Source organism: Ailuropoda melanoleuca, chromosome 4 (assembly GCF_002007445.2).
Source record: "Ailuropoda melanoleuca isolate Jingjing chromosome 4, ASM200744v2, whole genome shotgun sequence".
In the NCBI taxonomy this organism is placed as follows: domain Eukaryota; kingdom Metazoa; phylum Chordata; class Mammalia; order Carnivora; family Ursidae; genus Ailuropoda; species Ailuropoda melanoleuca.
The window spans coordinates 5,188,926-5,202,678 of record NC_048221.1 but is presented as its reverse complement, the minus strand read 5'-3'; the positions used below and the strand labels follow the sequence as shown (position 1 = coordinate 5,202,678).

The following is a 13,753-nucleotide window of genomic DNA, read 5'->3' as shown; positions in this document are numbered from 1 at the left end:
CCACCCGGGCTCTCTCTTAATGTGTGGGTCATGATGCTGCTGGGTCTAGACCCGTGACAGTGACAGTCTCCCGAACCCTGTCACCATAATCCTCATCAGATCTCAGCCTCACTGGGGGGTGACACCTCTGGCTGCGGTGTATCCCCTGCCATACCTGCTCGGAAGGGTACCAGCAGTGGTGTGGCCGCCTCCTGTTCCTGCGATTGCTATGACCAGACCACCCTGTCACCTACACAGGCATGATGTCACTACACCATCGCTGCCCCCCATTGCCCATTCGACACAGCTTCTGCTTCCAGCTGTGGACTCAGCGTGGCAGAACCACAGACTCTCTGAAGTTCTGAGAGTTTCCCCGAACACTTTCTACATCTCAGCTGACTTCCAAATATGACATATGTGGGAACTGAGGCCCAGAGAGGGGAAGTGACTTGCCCAAGGCCACACGGGAAGATGAGCGACCCAGCTGGGCTGGAGACTGGTTCCCGAAACCCCGGGAAAGGGATCTGTCCTTGTCCCTGCAGATACCGTGCGATCCCGCAGGGTCATCCTCTGTTCTTCAGTTACTGCTCCGTGCTTGGTACCCCCCTCAGCATCCTGGCATCCTGGCACCATTAGATGTGAGCTTGGTCCCTCGTGAAGGATGCTGGGGGCACCTGAGCTGCAGTGAGGACCCCCCAAAAGGTCCACTGTGCCCCTCCCCCCGGCCCCACCTTCTGACTGGTGGTGTCCAGGGCACCTCCACCTGGCTGGTGCCCCCCACCCCTGCACTGCAGGCCCGCGCTTGAAGGACTTACCATGGTTGGGGGGGGGTTGTGTCAGGCCCCTGGGGGGCGCCCCGATGAGTCGTGGCAGGGGTACAGGCTCAGGGTGTTCTGGGGGGTGGCTCAGGCATGGCCCTGCTCCTGCTCCTGCACCAGACTCCCAGCCCTAGTTCCTCTTAGAACAGCCCCTCTCCCACTTCCTTTAGTGGGAGGGGCCACTACTACAGGGGAGGGAAGCTGGGCCAGGGGCGGGGAGAGGGCTCCAGCCGCAGTGGTGGAGCTGCGGGGCGCTGGCTGTTTGGGGCTCTGAGCCTGAGGGAGAGGTTGAGCATTGATGGCAGCAGCTGCCAGGCCCTGGAAAGGCCCTTTCTCCAACTCCTGGGACTGGGGCTGCAGCAAACAGCGCACAGGTCAGCTGGCTGCAGGACTGACTGCTCTTTCAGGTCGCCTCCGGAAGCGTTTGGGCTGCTTGGGTCTCTTCAAAACCACTTCAGATATGTCTGTTCAGGCGTCCCTAAGCAAACTCCGTCTTCCAGAGCCGCTCCTGCGGGTCTTTCCCCCAGAAAGGCCAGTGGGGAGCCACGCGGGTCTGTGTCGGGGCAGGGTGCCGGGGTACCTCATGAGCAGAGTTTCCCAGGAACCAGGTGCAGCTGTTAGATCCCAGCCTTGGGATGTCAGCTCTGGATTTAATACCCCCCAGCTTTACTTCCAGGGCCCCCCATTTTCTTATAAAATGGGGGCGTGGGACCTCGCTGCAGTGCCTGGCACACATAGGATTCATCAAGTGTTGGCCCCTGTCCCGATCTTGGGAGACCAGCAGGCCATGTCCCGGTCTCCCCTTGACATTTAGGAAGTGGCAGTTTGGACGGGTTGTCACCTTCCGTGCCACACAGCGGGGAGGAGGCCCTGACCCACCCTGGGAGCCTGGCAGGGAGGCCCGAGGACCCGGGTATCCCCGCGCTCCCGCGGTACACAGCATCGCGCCTGGAGGTTGGCCGGGCGCGGCGCCCCCTAGTGGGCCACATGTGGGGAGGAGCGCATCTCTCCCGGAATCTCCCGCACAAGTTTGCTCCAGGGCTTGGCGCCTGCCAACCGCAGCAGTGCCTCCAGGCACCGGGGAATGGGCAGACAAGAGGCCCTTCCCGGTGCGGGAGGCTTCCCAAGGGGCTTCTGCACGGAGGTGACGCTGGTGCTGAGGCTGCAGGGTGAGTTGGAGTTAACCAGGTGAAAAGGGAAGGGGAGGGTACACCTGGCAGAGGAAACGGCTTTAGCAAAGGCCCCCCGAGATGCGAAGATGGCGGGAGATTGAGGAACTTCCGCGAAGCCCCGGGGGGCCCGTGCGCCTGGAGCGTGCCGAGGGCCTGGGGTTGTGGTGGCCGGGACGGCAGGTGCCGGACCGGGTGGCTTTGAGTCCCTGCTGGAGATGCTGGAGAATCACTGGGCTCTAGTCTGTGCTGGTGACAGGCCCCTTTGGACTGATGGGGACCACCCGCTGGGGGAGGGGCTACGGCCGCTTCCATTCGGTGGTAAGGATGGCATGTGACCCAGACTCATTGACGCACACACAAATCAACACTCGGAAATCTACACAAGACAGAACTTTATTGATGGAGGGCTTCCTGGCGAGGGGTGTGTGGGCCCCAGGGCAGGGCCTGTAGCACCATGATGGGGGCGCCTGGATGTCGGGGTCCCCCTGGGGCAGGCAGGGCAGAGGTTGGGGTGGATCTTGCCAGCTCTGCCTCAGCCCTGTAGCTGGTCTGGTCAGGGGGAGGGTGTCAGGGAGGTGGTGCTAATCCCCCTCCCCCATAGCGGACATAGACCCTCCCCCCATCCCCCCCAGCTCAGCGTGGAGGGATAGGGCAGTGCTGGGGGCAGGACACAGGCAGACCCCCTCCCCACCCCCACTCTTCACAGTACATATTCCGGTCAAAGGGGGGGGCAGTATTGGAGGCTCCCTAGGAGTGGGTGAAAAGGGTGCTGGGCGGACAGTTGTTCCCTCCTCAAACCCACCCTCGAGAGGGTCTCACTATGAACTGGGAGAGGGGACGAGGAGGGGCCCTGGGGTGGCCAGCCCCTCTCCATCCCTCAGCCAGGGGCCCTGCAGGGGTTCCCAATAAATAACTTCCGGCTTCGTCTCACCCTTTACTCCCAGCTCCCGCCCCCTCGGGCTCCTTCAGGCTGGCCAGCGGCGGGCCGGGTCCCCTCCAGCCGGCGCCTAGCTGTGGCTCCGGGGCCGCGCGCGCCCCCTAGCGGCCCTGGCAGGTTTTGCAGCACATCTGGCGGAAGTAGGCTCTGCTGCAGAACTGAAATTTGAGCACCAGGGGGCAGTAGGCGACCTTGTTCACATCCTTGCACTCTGGAGGGGGCGGGAGAACGGGGTGGGAGAGGGGAGGGAGTGATCAGATCTCAGCGCCCCTGTGCGTCTGCAGCTTCTCTGCCTCAGTTTCCTCGCCTCTTAAAGGTAGCTTATAACTGTAACTCAAAGCGGGGGGGGGCTTGTAAATATGTCATTAGGTTGTTGGAGGACTTAGAGAGACAGTACTAGATCTGGGAGTCAGACCCGGCCTTAAATCAGGAGAAAAGTATTCCCTTTCAGTTATCCTTTTGATCCATCTGGGGCTGTAACCCTTGCTCGTTTCACTTTGTAACAGACGGGAGGACTTTGAGCTCCAGAGAAGTTACTCCTTTTCAGGGTATTTGAGTATTTTGTGCTTATGGTAATCGACCCTCTGTTTGTGACAATGATGCGGGCTCCTGCCTGGCCAGTGATGTAGGACAGGGCCTGGAGCCTAATAAAGTGCTTCACGTGGACTGTTTTATTCCAACTCCCTCAGGCAGCACCCCCTCAAGTGAGTATATTTATCCCCCTTGACAGGTTAGAAGGCACAAAGGAGGGAGCCCAGTCCAGGAGGTTTGGTTCCAGTGCCCAGAGGAATTGATCTATTGCCCTGTATGGAAAATAAATTTACTTAGGTAGGAAAAAAAAAAAAAAGACATATTTAAAGCAGTGGTTCTCAAGGGAATGCGATTTTGTCCCGCAGGGGACATTTGGCCGGAGCTGGAGACATGTCTGCTTGTCACCACTGGGGGGCAGGAGCGCTATTGGCACGTAGCGGACCCAAGTCAGGAACGCTACGGAATATCCGCGCATAGGGCAGCCCCACTCCCCCAAGAATTATGTGGCCCAAAACATCAATAGTGCCCGAGGTTGAGAAACTCTGAATTAAAGAAAAAAATTCGGCTGTTAATGGTACAGGTGGAGATGAAGAGGATGAAGGTCATGGAAGTGGCTGGGGGAACGACCTGGGTTTGGGTGCCCAGAGGATCAGGTGCCAAAAAGGCTTGGCATGCAGTGGTGCTTAATACATGTCTGCAGGGAGAGGCGGTGAAGCGCCTGGAGGGGACAGAGAAAGGCACTGCGGTGGTTGGAGATGCTCCAGGCCAATGGTCAGGACTCCCACGCTCTGGACAGGGCCCTCTTGGTGCCCCTTGGCCTCCAGTCCCACATACCTTCGGGGCCGTCCCCGGGGGGCGCGCTGTCGCACTTGGCTTCGCACTGCTGCGTGGCCGGGGGCCGCAGAGCCTCTGCGCACTCGCGCGACGGCTGGCCGGTGTGGCTGGAGCAGCGCACCGCACGCTGTTGCTGGCCGATCCCGCACTGTGCGGAGCACTGCGGGGAGTCGCTGCTGAGCCTCGGCTGGGCCGCCCCTGCCCCCCCCCGCCCCCCAGGCGCCGGCCTACCTCGCCCCACTCGCCGGTCACCCAGCGAGCCGGGGGACAGCGGCGCAAGTTGCAACGCATGGTGGCTGGCGGCTTGGCTGCGGGCGGGCAGTGCGCGGGGGGCAGCGTGGCGCGGTGGTCAGAGCTCTTGCACAGGACGACGCGGTGGCGGAGGCCTGGCCCGCAGCTGGGGGTGCACTGCAGTCGGAGAGGGGGTTTCATGCTCCTGGGCGCTCCAGTCCCCGCATCCCGCATGCACGGGGCGGAAGGGAGGGTGGTGGTCCAGAGGGAGGTGAGGAGGGGTCAGCTAACCTTGGACCAGTCACGGGGGCGGGGGGTGCCACTAACTAGGTCTAGGAGGAGGGGCTTGTGACTGCGGAGAGGTGCCTCGGTGGGCACCCATTATGGGCGTCCCAGTCCCTACCCCCCGCTTGCACAGCGAGCAGGTTGGGCGCGGGTGGGAAGGGGCGGCTGACCTCTGACCAGTCCAGGGCGGCCCACTCGGGAGGGCAAGCGGGGCCTTGGCAGGCCTCCAGAACCGGCGGGCGCGGCTGCGGGCACGCGCTGTCGTCCAGCGCCTTCTCCTCGGCGGCTGACACTCGGCGCTGGCACACGACGGAGCGGCTGCGCAGCCCCGCATCACAGCTGCGGCTGCAGCGCGACCAGTTGCCTACAACCCAGCTGTGCGGAGGGGGCGGGTCTGAGAGGGTATGCAGGGGAGGGCACCCCGGTTCCGGGGTACTGGCATACCCTCCTCCTCCCCAATAACCAGCATCTTTATGGAAGCGGGCACAGGGATGCCTGCGGCTTCTGTAGGGAGCACTGCCGGCACTTGCAGTATCATCACCCCCCAGCCACGCTGGGGGTGGGGAGGCGCGTCACACCTTGGGAGATGATTACTGGGACGAGGCTAAGGAGGTCATGGTTCTGACTCCCACTCCAGGAGAGCCCTGACCCCACCCTGGGGAGCCCTGGCACTCCTGCTCTTGTCACCCTGACCCTGCAACCCGGGGAGGCACTCACTCTGGCGGGCAGGGCTCCGTGTTGCAGGCTCGCTGTCTCTTGGGCAGTTTGCTGTGGGCGCTGCAATGGTGGGGGGCCACGGCCGAGCTGTCCAGCTGATTGCGGCACTCCACGGCCTGCACCTGGCTGCCTGGGGGTGGGCAAGAGACCCGCTCAGCCCTGCTGGGACCAGCAGGTCAGCCCAGGGGACCAGTGCCCGCCCCTGACCCCACCCCGACCTCACCGCCGGCACACTGGGCCGAGCACTTGGTCCAGGGCGCGTAGTGCCAGGAGTAGGGGGGCAGCGCATCTCGGGCGATGGGCGCATTGAAGCGGTAGCGGAGGGCAGCCAGCTCTGTCCGGGCCAGTACCTGAGGTGGGGGAGGGGGCCATCAAGTGGAAGCCAAGCTCCATTCCCCGCCAAGGATGCTAATGTCTTCCGGCACCTTGCTCCCACTATCGTTACCATGACGATGAGAGATGCATTTATGGGTCCCAGGGCTTCTAGGCTCTGCGTCTGATCTGGCCCCTGTCGCAGCTGAAAGGTGGTCCCAGCTAGGGGCAGGCGGTGGGGCTGGGGGGTCCCGGGCAGCCCCTCCAGCAGCAGGGACTCCTGGTCCCCCTTCAGGGCTAGGGGGACAGCATCGGGATCAGAACCCCAGCCACCTTGACCCCCTGCTGACCCCCAGTCCTCATCCCGCCACCTCCAGCTCACCCAGGTGACTGAAGGAGAGGTTCAGGTCCTGGATGAAGATGTGGACGGAGCCTTTGGGGATCCAGACGACTTCCTCATACCCTGGATGGTGGAGCTCAGATGTCACCCACTTGGCCCTTTCCCCACACCTGCCTACTTCCCCCATTGCCGGCCCTCGATGTTAACAGCTACCATCACTGCACTAAGTGCTTACAGGGACGTCCTACTGCATCCCCAGCTCTGGCCCTGTGAAGTAAATGTGTTGTCATACCCGTTTTACAGATGACAAGACCTAGGCTCAGAGAAGCTAAGCAACTCGCCCGGGTTTGACAGCTAGGAATTGGCTGGGCTGGGGTTTGAACCCAAACTTCCCTGCCTCTCTGACCACCACAATGGTCTGATCCACTCCCTACCCCCAACACAGAGGGCTGGGGGCACTGCAGTGGCCCCAACCCACACAGTGACATGGCGATTTTAGCAGTCAGAGTTAGGTTTGAGTGGGCTCCACCACTTCTGACCTGGGTCCCTTCCCATCCCCTGAATCCCACACTGGGGCCTCCCATCCCCCCACCTCCCTGGGGTCTCTCTCCTTCAGCCCAAGGTTGGAAGTCACGCTCAATTTCACCACACCCTGCAGATATCCCTCTCCTAGTTAGCCTTTTCCTCCAGCACAGAGCCCCTCAAGCCCCGCTCAGAGCGGTCAACCCCTCTCTGTCCCGGACCCAGCACCAGGCTCCCAGGACGGGGGAGGGGAAAGGTTCAGGTCACAGCCCTCTTGGCATGTTAATTGCCAAGGTTTAAGCACCAGAGCCCAAGCTAGTCCCTGACCCTGATTTTGGGGTTCCCACTGGGCCCCTGGGTGTGAGTAGCTGATGTTGGCTACTGTGATGGGGCAGTCCTGCCCCCAGTCACCAAGTGTGCAGAGGGAGAGGGAATGGGGATCTCTCACCGGCTGCAGGAGAGGCTGGGCTGAAGACCCCCTCAATGGTTTCACAGGTGCCGCCGTCGCCACCGCAAACCCGGCACTTGTCTTCCCTCAGGTCAGAGCCCAGGACCCGGTCGCAGCCCACGTGCTGCGGAGGTGGGGTGGGGGGGAGTGTCAGTGAGCTCCCCTCCCTTCCTTCACTCCCCCAGCCCTTGCCCTGTCTCTGGGAGTCCCCTCCACCTTGCACTCGCCGCTGACGCAAATGTCCACTGTGTCCGGGCGGCAGGGCGTCCCATCTACCACGGCCGCTGCCCTCTCCGTGTAGAAGTTGAAGCCTTCGGCCAGGCACGTGAGTGAGCAGGCCTTCACGCCCCCTGGGGGGCACAGCCCCGTCAGACCCAGGGCCAGGCCACCTGGGACTCCCTGCTCACTTCCAGAGGGGGCAGATGAGGCAGAGAGGGACAGACCCCAGACCCAACAAGGATGGGCAGGTTGGGCAGAGGAAGTCGGGGTTCCCAGCGTCCTGTCAAGGAACTGTGAAGCCACATCCTGGGCTCTTCGGCCCATTGGGTGAGGGGGCGCTCAGGGCAGATCCCGTGATGCTGTGTCCACCGGCTTCTGTCCTCCACTGCCCCACGGACCCCTGGGTCCGTCACTCACCTCCTCGGTATGTCTTCCACGTGTAGAATTTTCCACGGAAGGGGACACTGTCAAATTCGGAGCACTGCATTTCCCTGAAGTCCTGGGAGCCCGGGGGACAGTCCTGGGGGCAAGACAGGTGTGGGGGAGGGAGTTAGGGCACAGGCCTGAGGCTGGATGCTCAGAGCAGGGATGCGTTGGAGGGGTGAAGCTGAAGGCAGAGAGGCCAGGGAGGACTAGGTGAGACTGGTTGGTGGCCTGGGCTAGGTCCAGGCTGTCGGGCTGGAGGGACAGGTACATCTGAGATGGGGTGGATGACTCATTAGAGTTTGGGGCAAGCTGGGGGTGATGGCTGGGTTTCTGGTTTCAGAGCATGGGGCCTTTCTTGAGAGCAGGCCTAGAAAAGAGCCAGGGGCACTCATTATGGGGGTGGGGGCACACGCATGGACTCCCTGGGAAGAGCCCCTATCGCCCACCCCAAAGCTCTCCCTGCCCTCTGAGCACCCCCTGCTGCAGTGAGCCTGGTGCTTATTAGGCGTGTGCCCCGAAGACTAGCTTACAGTCAGAAACCCCCACCAGCCACGGGGAACCCCAGCATTTAAAGAAGGGGCAGCAGTGAAGGGGAGACTGGAGGTGTAGCCCAAGACGCTGGGAGCACAGGGCCCGGGAGACGGCAGCACGGAGGAAGGGGGCAGTTTTGGACAGAGGCTGTGGTTCCTGGTCATAAGGGAGTACAAGCACAGCACCCAAACGTGGCCACTGAATTCCGTGACAGCGAGCTCAGCGATGGTTTTGGGGAGGGGAGGGGGGCAGTTTGGGGAAACTGGGCTTTGAAGGGAGGGGGTGGGGCGCGCTATAGCTGGAGGAGGTTGTGGAGGTCAAGCAAGTTCAAGGCGGGAGAGTCATCTGCGAATTGGAAGGAGTCAGACGCTTGCAGGGGAGCTGGGTCCAGTCGGCGCCGGGGCCCAGGGGCAGGTGTCGGCAGGGCAGGGCAGGGCAGGGCAGGACAGGGGTGAAGCGTAAGAGAGGCCGAGGATCCCGGCCTGGGGTCCCGGGAGAACTCACGTCGGTGTTGCAGGAACGGTGCCGCCGTCTCTCACCCAGGCAGTACTTGCCCCCGATTGTTGGCCTGGAAGGGGTGGGGGGGGGGGGACAGAAGAGATATGGGGCGGAGGGGGGAAATAACGGGGGTCCGCCCCATTTTCTTTACAAAGGGCCCCGACGGCTGACCTGGGGCTGTCGCAGTGACGGCTGGAGGAGGACACGCCGCCGCCGCACGTCCGGCTGCAGTCGCCCCACGGAGTCCACGGGCCCCAGGCCCCGTCCACGCCCTCCGGCCGCGACCCGAAGGGGACGCACACGCGCTTGTAGCACCACTACCGGAGGTCGGGGGGAGAGGGAGGGGGTGAGCCCGGCTCCGCAGACTCCCGGGATCTCGGCGCTCCTTCCTGCCCCGCCCCTTCCCCCCAGCCCGAGGTCTCAGCACCCCTGCGAAGGGTCGGAGGGGGCGAGGGTGGAAGTGGGTTCTGGGCCCCCGGACACAGGCAATACAGGGGCATGGCCTAAGCCTACGGTCACCGCCGGGAGGTGAAACTCGCTGTGGGACGAGCGCGGCTGAAGGAGGGGCAGAGGGTGGCCTCAGGCCATGGGCGGGACCCACGGGCCGTGGGCGTGACCAGAGCCGCCGGAAAACCCCAACGGCGGCGCGGTGGGCGGGGCCCGGCCGGCGCTCACCCCTTTGTCGATGGTGTGCGTCTGGCACAGCGTGCCCTCGGCGGCTGGAATGCTGTTGGTGATGCACCGGTTGCTCTTGCTCAGACACCACAGCTCGCTGCAGACCTCCTGCGGGCCAAGGCGCCCGCTCAGGCTCGCCCCCCGCCCTCCTCCCTCCGGCTGCCCGCCCGCCGGGCGGCGACCCGCTCACTGCCGCCTCGCAGTGGGGCCCCGGCGCTCCTCTGCTGGGTCTCAAGGAGCCTTCTTGAATCCTCCTGCGGGGCATGGCCTGAGACCTCCCCTCTGCCTTACGGGCTGCACTGATCCAGCGTCCGCGGGTGTGCACTGATCCAGCGTCCGCGGGTGCCGTCAGCTCCCTTAGGCATTACTACCCCCATCTCACTGTGAGAAAACCAAGACTCAGACAAGTCACTTGCTAGGTGCCAGAGCTTCTGAGGGGCAGCCTGGGTTCTAACCCAGGCCTTTGATGGACCGCTCTGTGATCTCAACACGCTGGTGCCTCCCGAGTCTCCCGACCTGCTGAGGAATGAAGATGATTCTGCATTCCTTGTTGGGTGGGTGAAGCAGCCCCTGGGAGAACAGTAACTCTCAAAACTGGCCTGGAAGGTGGCTCAGGTCAAAGGCCTCATCTCTAATTTTTTCCAGCTGGTGGTCCCCCTTGTTGCCCCCTCCCCTCCAAAACCGAGGAAGCTCCTGGAGCTTTTACTGTTTGGAAGGCTGGGCAGGAACAAGGCCGGGCCGGGCCTGGGTGGGACAGTCCTCTACTTCCCTCCCCGTGAAAAATCTGCCCACCTTCCTGTTGGAATCCTGCGTGGGCGAGACCAGTTCCAGGAAGTCACTCTGACCCTTCAGGTTAATATCCCTGGACAAACCCCACTGGGTTCAGGTGTGGCCAAATCTCTGACTCTCCAGCCTCTATTCTGCCCTGCCTCCCAGGGTCTTCCTCCCCTGAGAAGTGGAGATCGTTCATTCTCCTTTTTATAACCTCGTGCTGTTTCCTCTTCGAACCTAATCCTTTCAAGTTTTGACGGTCTGGGGTTGGGCCAATCAATGGCTGTCATAAGGGCCTGCCTCTGAGAGGAATCTGCGCACACATGAGAAGTTCAGAAGTTGTTCTCAAGTCGGCTCCCTCAACCGTCCTCCAGAGTCCCTGCCTTCTGCTCCTTCAGAGGGCACGTCTCAGCTAAAAACTCAGCCTGGTTTTCTGGCTTCACTTGGCTTGTGTCCTCCCCGCCATTTGTAAAAATATCAGGGGGGGGGGGGGCCCAATCCCACTTCTGACACCTCTTAAAGAGAACTGGCTATTCCAGTCCTGCTTTTCCTCCTCTCCACAAGGAGGCGCTGTGGTGCATATAAACGAGCTCTGGGCCACTCTGGGAGACTTCAGCTCTGCCGGGCAATTGCAACACGGCCCCCTCTCTGTGTTTTCTCATCTAGGAGGTGGGTCTTGCCTACATAAAAGGGTGAGAGGCATGTGACAGAGTAGATCTGAAAGAGATTGCATAAACTCCCTGTTATTGTGTAACAGTGACTACAGCTATCTCTGGACTAGGCACTAGGCCCAGCTCTTTACACACGTTAGCCAAGTTATATGTAGTCAATAATTTCCCCCTTTGCCAGGGGCGCCGGGAAGGTGTTCCTTGGAGAAATAAAAGAAAGAATCAATTCAACATACAGCCAGCACTGGTCCATGCTCCTTATTCTGGCACTTCCTCCCCTCCCCCACCTCATTATAAAATTTGGAGTCACAGAGAGACCTGGAATCGAGTCCCGCTCTGACATGTTCTTGAACTGTGACATTGGGCAAGTCACCCTCCTTATGCCTCCATCCCTTCATCTGTAATGTGGGAATAGCAGGATTGTCAAGAGTTTAAATGAGATGCTATGGATCACATGCCTAGCACATAGTGGGCGCTCAGTAAAGTCAGCCATTGTCATCATTGTTAGGATATCTGGGATACAGCAGATGCTCAAGGGTGGCTCCCAGATTCTTTAGAAATTCATTAAGGGTGCTGCAGTAACCAGCCAAGTTGGGGGAGGGTGGGCAAGAGTAGATTGAAATGGGAATTATTCCAGGGTTCGTCTCCTTATCTTGCCCTGGGATAAAGTGAGGGCATTTGAACGATTGCTTTTTCCTGTGTTGAGTGAACATGGCCTTAGCTTGGACATGGCTGTCCAAACTCTCATCTTTGGAGTCTTGAGGAAGCCGGCAGACCTCCAGCTGCCTGGGGGCAGCTGGGAGTGTGGCCCCCAGCTTGCTTGTCTATGAAAGGACGGGGCTTTGGGAAGTCAATCTAAACTTCACAAAGAGTGAGGGGTGGTCCAGAGGCTCAGAGCTCATCCAGCCAAGCATCAGGCCCAGGCGATCTTGTAAACCAGCTGGTGGGGGATGCAGGGAATGAAGACAGGGTGTCCTTGGAAGGCTCTGCCCAGTTCTTTGCCAAGTGGGAAAGATGGTCCATCCCCAGGGAACTATTTCTACCTCATTTGGAATGTTTGGTGAAAAGCTGCCCAGTTAGGGGGCTTGGGACTTTAGTCCCGCTGTAGCCCACAGGCTGCCTGATAGGCTGGACAGAAGATGGTGCCCAAGGTCTCCCCAGCCCAGCCCCCAAATCAGGGGTCTGGAGGACCGGCAGATCCCATTCTTCATCCCACTGAGTGCGTGTGACATTTGTACACTCGTGCACCTCTTTCCCCCTGGCCCCCACGGGGGCTCACCCCCTTCCCGGCTCTCCCACCCCCTGCGGCCCCTCCCCTCCCTGGAAGGAAAGCAGGAAGGCTCTCTCTACCCCGTATTTACACTGACGCGATTTGACTCCATGTTGGAAGCGGCACTGTTCATCTGCGTCGTAGGCCTGGCCAGGAGCCACCGTGGGGTACACGAAGTCCTGTCTGGGGGGCCGGTTGTTCAGGCACAGTCCCAGGCCTGAGCTGTGGCGAGAAGAAAGGAGCTGTCATGTTAGGGGGCTCCAGGAGAAGAGCTCAGGGGCCCCGGCGGGGTGCGGGTCCTAGGGAGCAGCCCTGCAGCGAACAGGACCCCTCTCAGAGGCAGCTCTGGTTTCCAGCCCCCACCCCCCCCAGCCAAGGTGAGCGGGAGTGTGGGCCGGCGGGCGGGCACGTCCTCACTCCAGAAAGCTGGTGATGTAGTCGCGGCTGCAGGACGACCACACGAAGGGGTTGGTCTTCATGGTGATGTGGGCGGCCATGAGCTTGGCCGGGTCCTGGCCACGGGCCCCACAGCTGTTCCCCACACCGTCGTGGTTCATGCCAAACCTGGGGAGAGCAGTGTCGGCTCCGCCCCCAGTGCCGAGGAAGCTGCCCGGCCGGCCCGTCCGCTCCCCCCGTGGTGTCCCTGGCCTCACGTGTGTCCGATCTCGTGGGCGATGGTGAAGGCGGTGGCCAGGCCGATGTCCTCATTGACGCTGCAGCTCCTCTCGCGCTCGCACATGCCGCCCACGGGCGCCAGGCCTGCGGAACGGTGCGTGGGGGCGGGGCTGGGCTCAGGCTGGGCCGGCGCCCCACCACCCTGCCAGGTCCCCACCCGCCAGGGCCACCCGTCCACTGCCTTCGCGGGTGCCTCAGACCTACAGGGGTTAAGTACCTAGTGTGCCACAGGGTTTGTTCCTATAGATGCAGATGTCATAGCTGCGGAAGGAGAGGGGCCGTCAGGGGCTGGGCTGCCTCCCTAGGCCCTGCTGCTGCCACCATCACCGTCGCCGGAGGCCCCCTTCTGCCTGGGAGGCCCTACCTGCCTCTCGCGTGGAGCCCCGCGCTCTGCCCGCAGCAGACCTCGGGGATGCTGGGGGCGTGAGTGACTGACCGACTGCATCGACGAGACAGTGAGTGAACGAGTGTGTCTGTGCCCAAGTGGTGGCCCCACTGTCCCTGGCTCTTCCCCCCTCGCCCCTGGAACCGCGGCTCTCAGGCGCCCCGCAGCCCCTCCCCACCCCGGCTCCCCACTGGAGTGACAGCAGCTTCCCAGCCTCTCCCGTCTCCCAGCAGAAGTGCCTCCTGCTTGGACCTGGATGGTCCCCGGGACCACTCGTTCCCCCGGCCCACGTCCTGGAGTCCTCCCCGCCCCTCACCGCGTGATGAGCACCGCTGTGTCATGGTTGGCCACACCGTTCTCCGGAATGGCGTTGCCATGGCCGCTGCGGTTCACGATGGATTTCTGCCACTTACAGAAGCTGTCCAGGGACTTCCCGGCATGATGGGTGATCTCCAGGGTGGGCTGTGGACAGACAGACGGGCATGGGCGCGGGCCACCCTGGGGGGCGG

General features: G+C 61.9%; 2 protein-coding genes across 7 annotated transcripts in view; both read right to left on the bottom strand.

Annotated features, from left to right (window-relative positions):
• The window catches only part of MYO1F (myosin IF), a 31,938-nt gene extending 30,985 nt beyond the window's left edge, over window positions 1–953 (bottom strand). The window contains exon 1 of the mRNA XM_034660024.1: window positions 795–953. Coding sequence (XP_034515915.1) covers window positions 795–797 — 3 coding nt within the window. The 5' untranslated portion in view covers window positions 798–953. The remainder of the gene's footprint in view (window positions 1–794) is intronic.
• Window positions 954–2,344: 1,391 nt separating this feature from the next.
• Window positions 2,345–13,753, bottom strand: part of ADAMTS10 (ADAM metallopeptidase with thrombospondin type 1 motif 10) — a 19,110-nt gene continuing 7,701 nt past the window's right edge. Inside the window, exons 7-25 of one of the 6 annotated variants that reach the window (XM_034657646.1) lie at window positions 13,561–13,706; window positions 13,077–13,120; window positions 12,838–12,943; window positions 12,602–12,748; window positions 12,265–12,406; window positions 9,476–9,583; window positions 8,972–9,117; window positions 8,807–8,870; window positions 7,763–7,865; window positions 7,343–7,476; window positions 7,127–7,250; window positions 6,199–6,279; window positions 5,950–6,113; window positions 5,728–5,854; window positions 5,505–5,634; window positions 4,958–5,162; window positions 4,503–4,679; window positions 4,272–4,419; window positions 2,345–3,117 (exon numbers count right to left, since the gene is read on the bottom strand). In XM_034657646.1, coding sequence (XP_034513537.1) covers window positions 3,008–3,117; window positions 4,272–4,419; window positions 4,503–4,679; window positions 4,958–5,162; window positions 5,505–5,634; window positions 5,728–5,854; window positions 5,950–6,113; window positions 6,199–6,279; window positions 7,127–7,250; window positions 7,343–7,476; window positions 7,763–7,865; window positions 8,807–8,870; window positions 8,972–9,117; window positions 9,476–9,583; window positions 12,265–12,406; window positions 12,602–12,748; window positions 12,838–12,943; window positions 13,077–13,120; window positions 13,561–13,706 — 2,406 coding nt within the window. In that variant the 3' untranslated portion in view covers window positions 2,345–3,007. Of the gene's footprint in view, window positions 3,118–3,165; window positions 3,710–4,271; window positions 4,432–4,502; window positions 4,680–4,957; window positions 5,163–5,504; window positions 5,635–5,722; window positions 5,855–5,949; window positions 6,114–6,198; window positions 6,280–7,126; window positions 7,251–7,342; window positions 7,477–7,762; window positions 7,866–8,806; window positions 8,871–8,971; window positions 9,118–9,475; window positions 9,584–12,264; window positions 12,407–12,601; window positions 12,749–12,837; window positions 12,944–13,076; window positions 13,121–13,560; window positions 13,707–13,753 lie in introns of those variants that run through there. The other 5 variants (XM_034657645.1, XM_034657647.1, XM_034657648.1 and 2 more) reach the window with 5 other exon arrangements.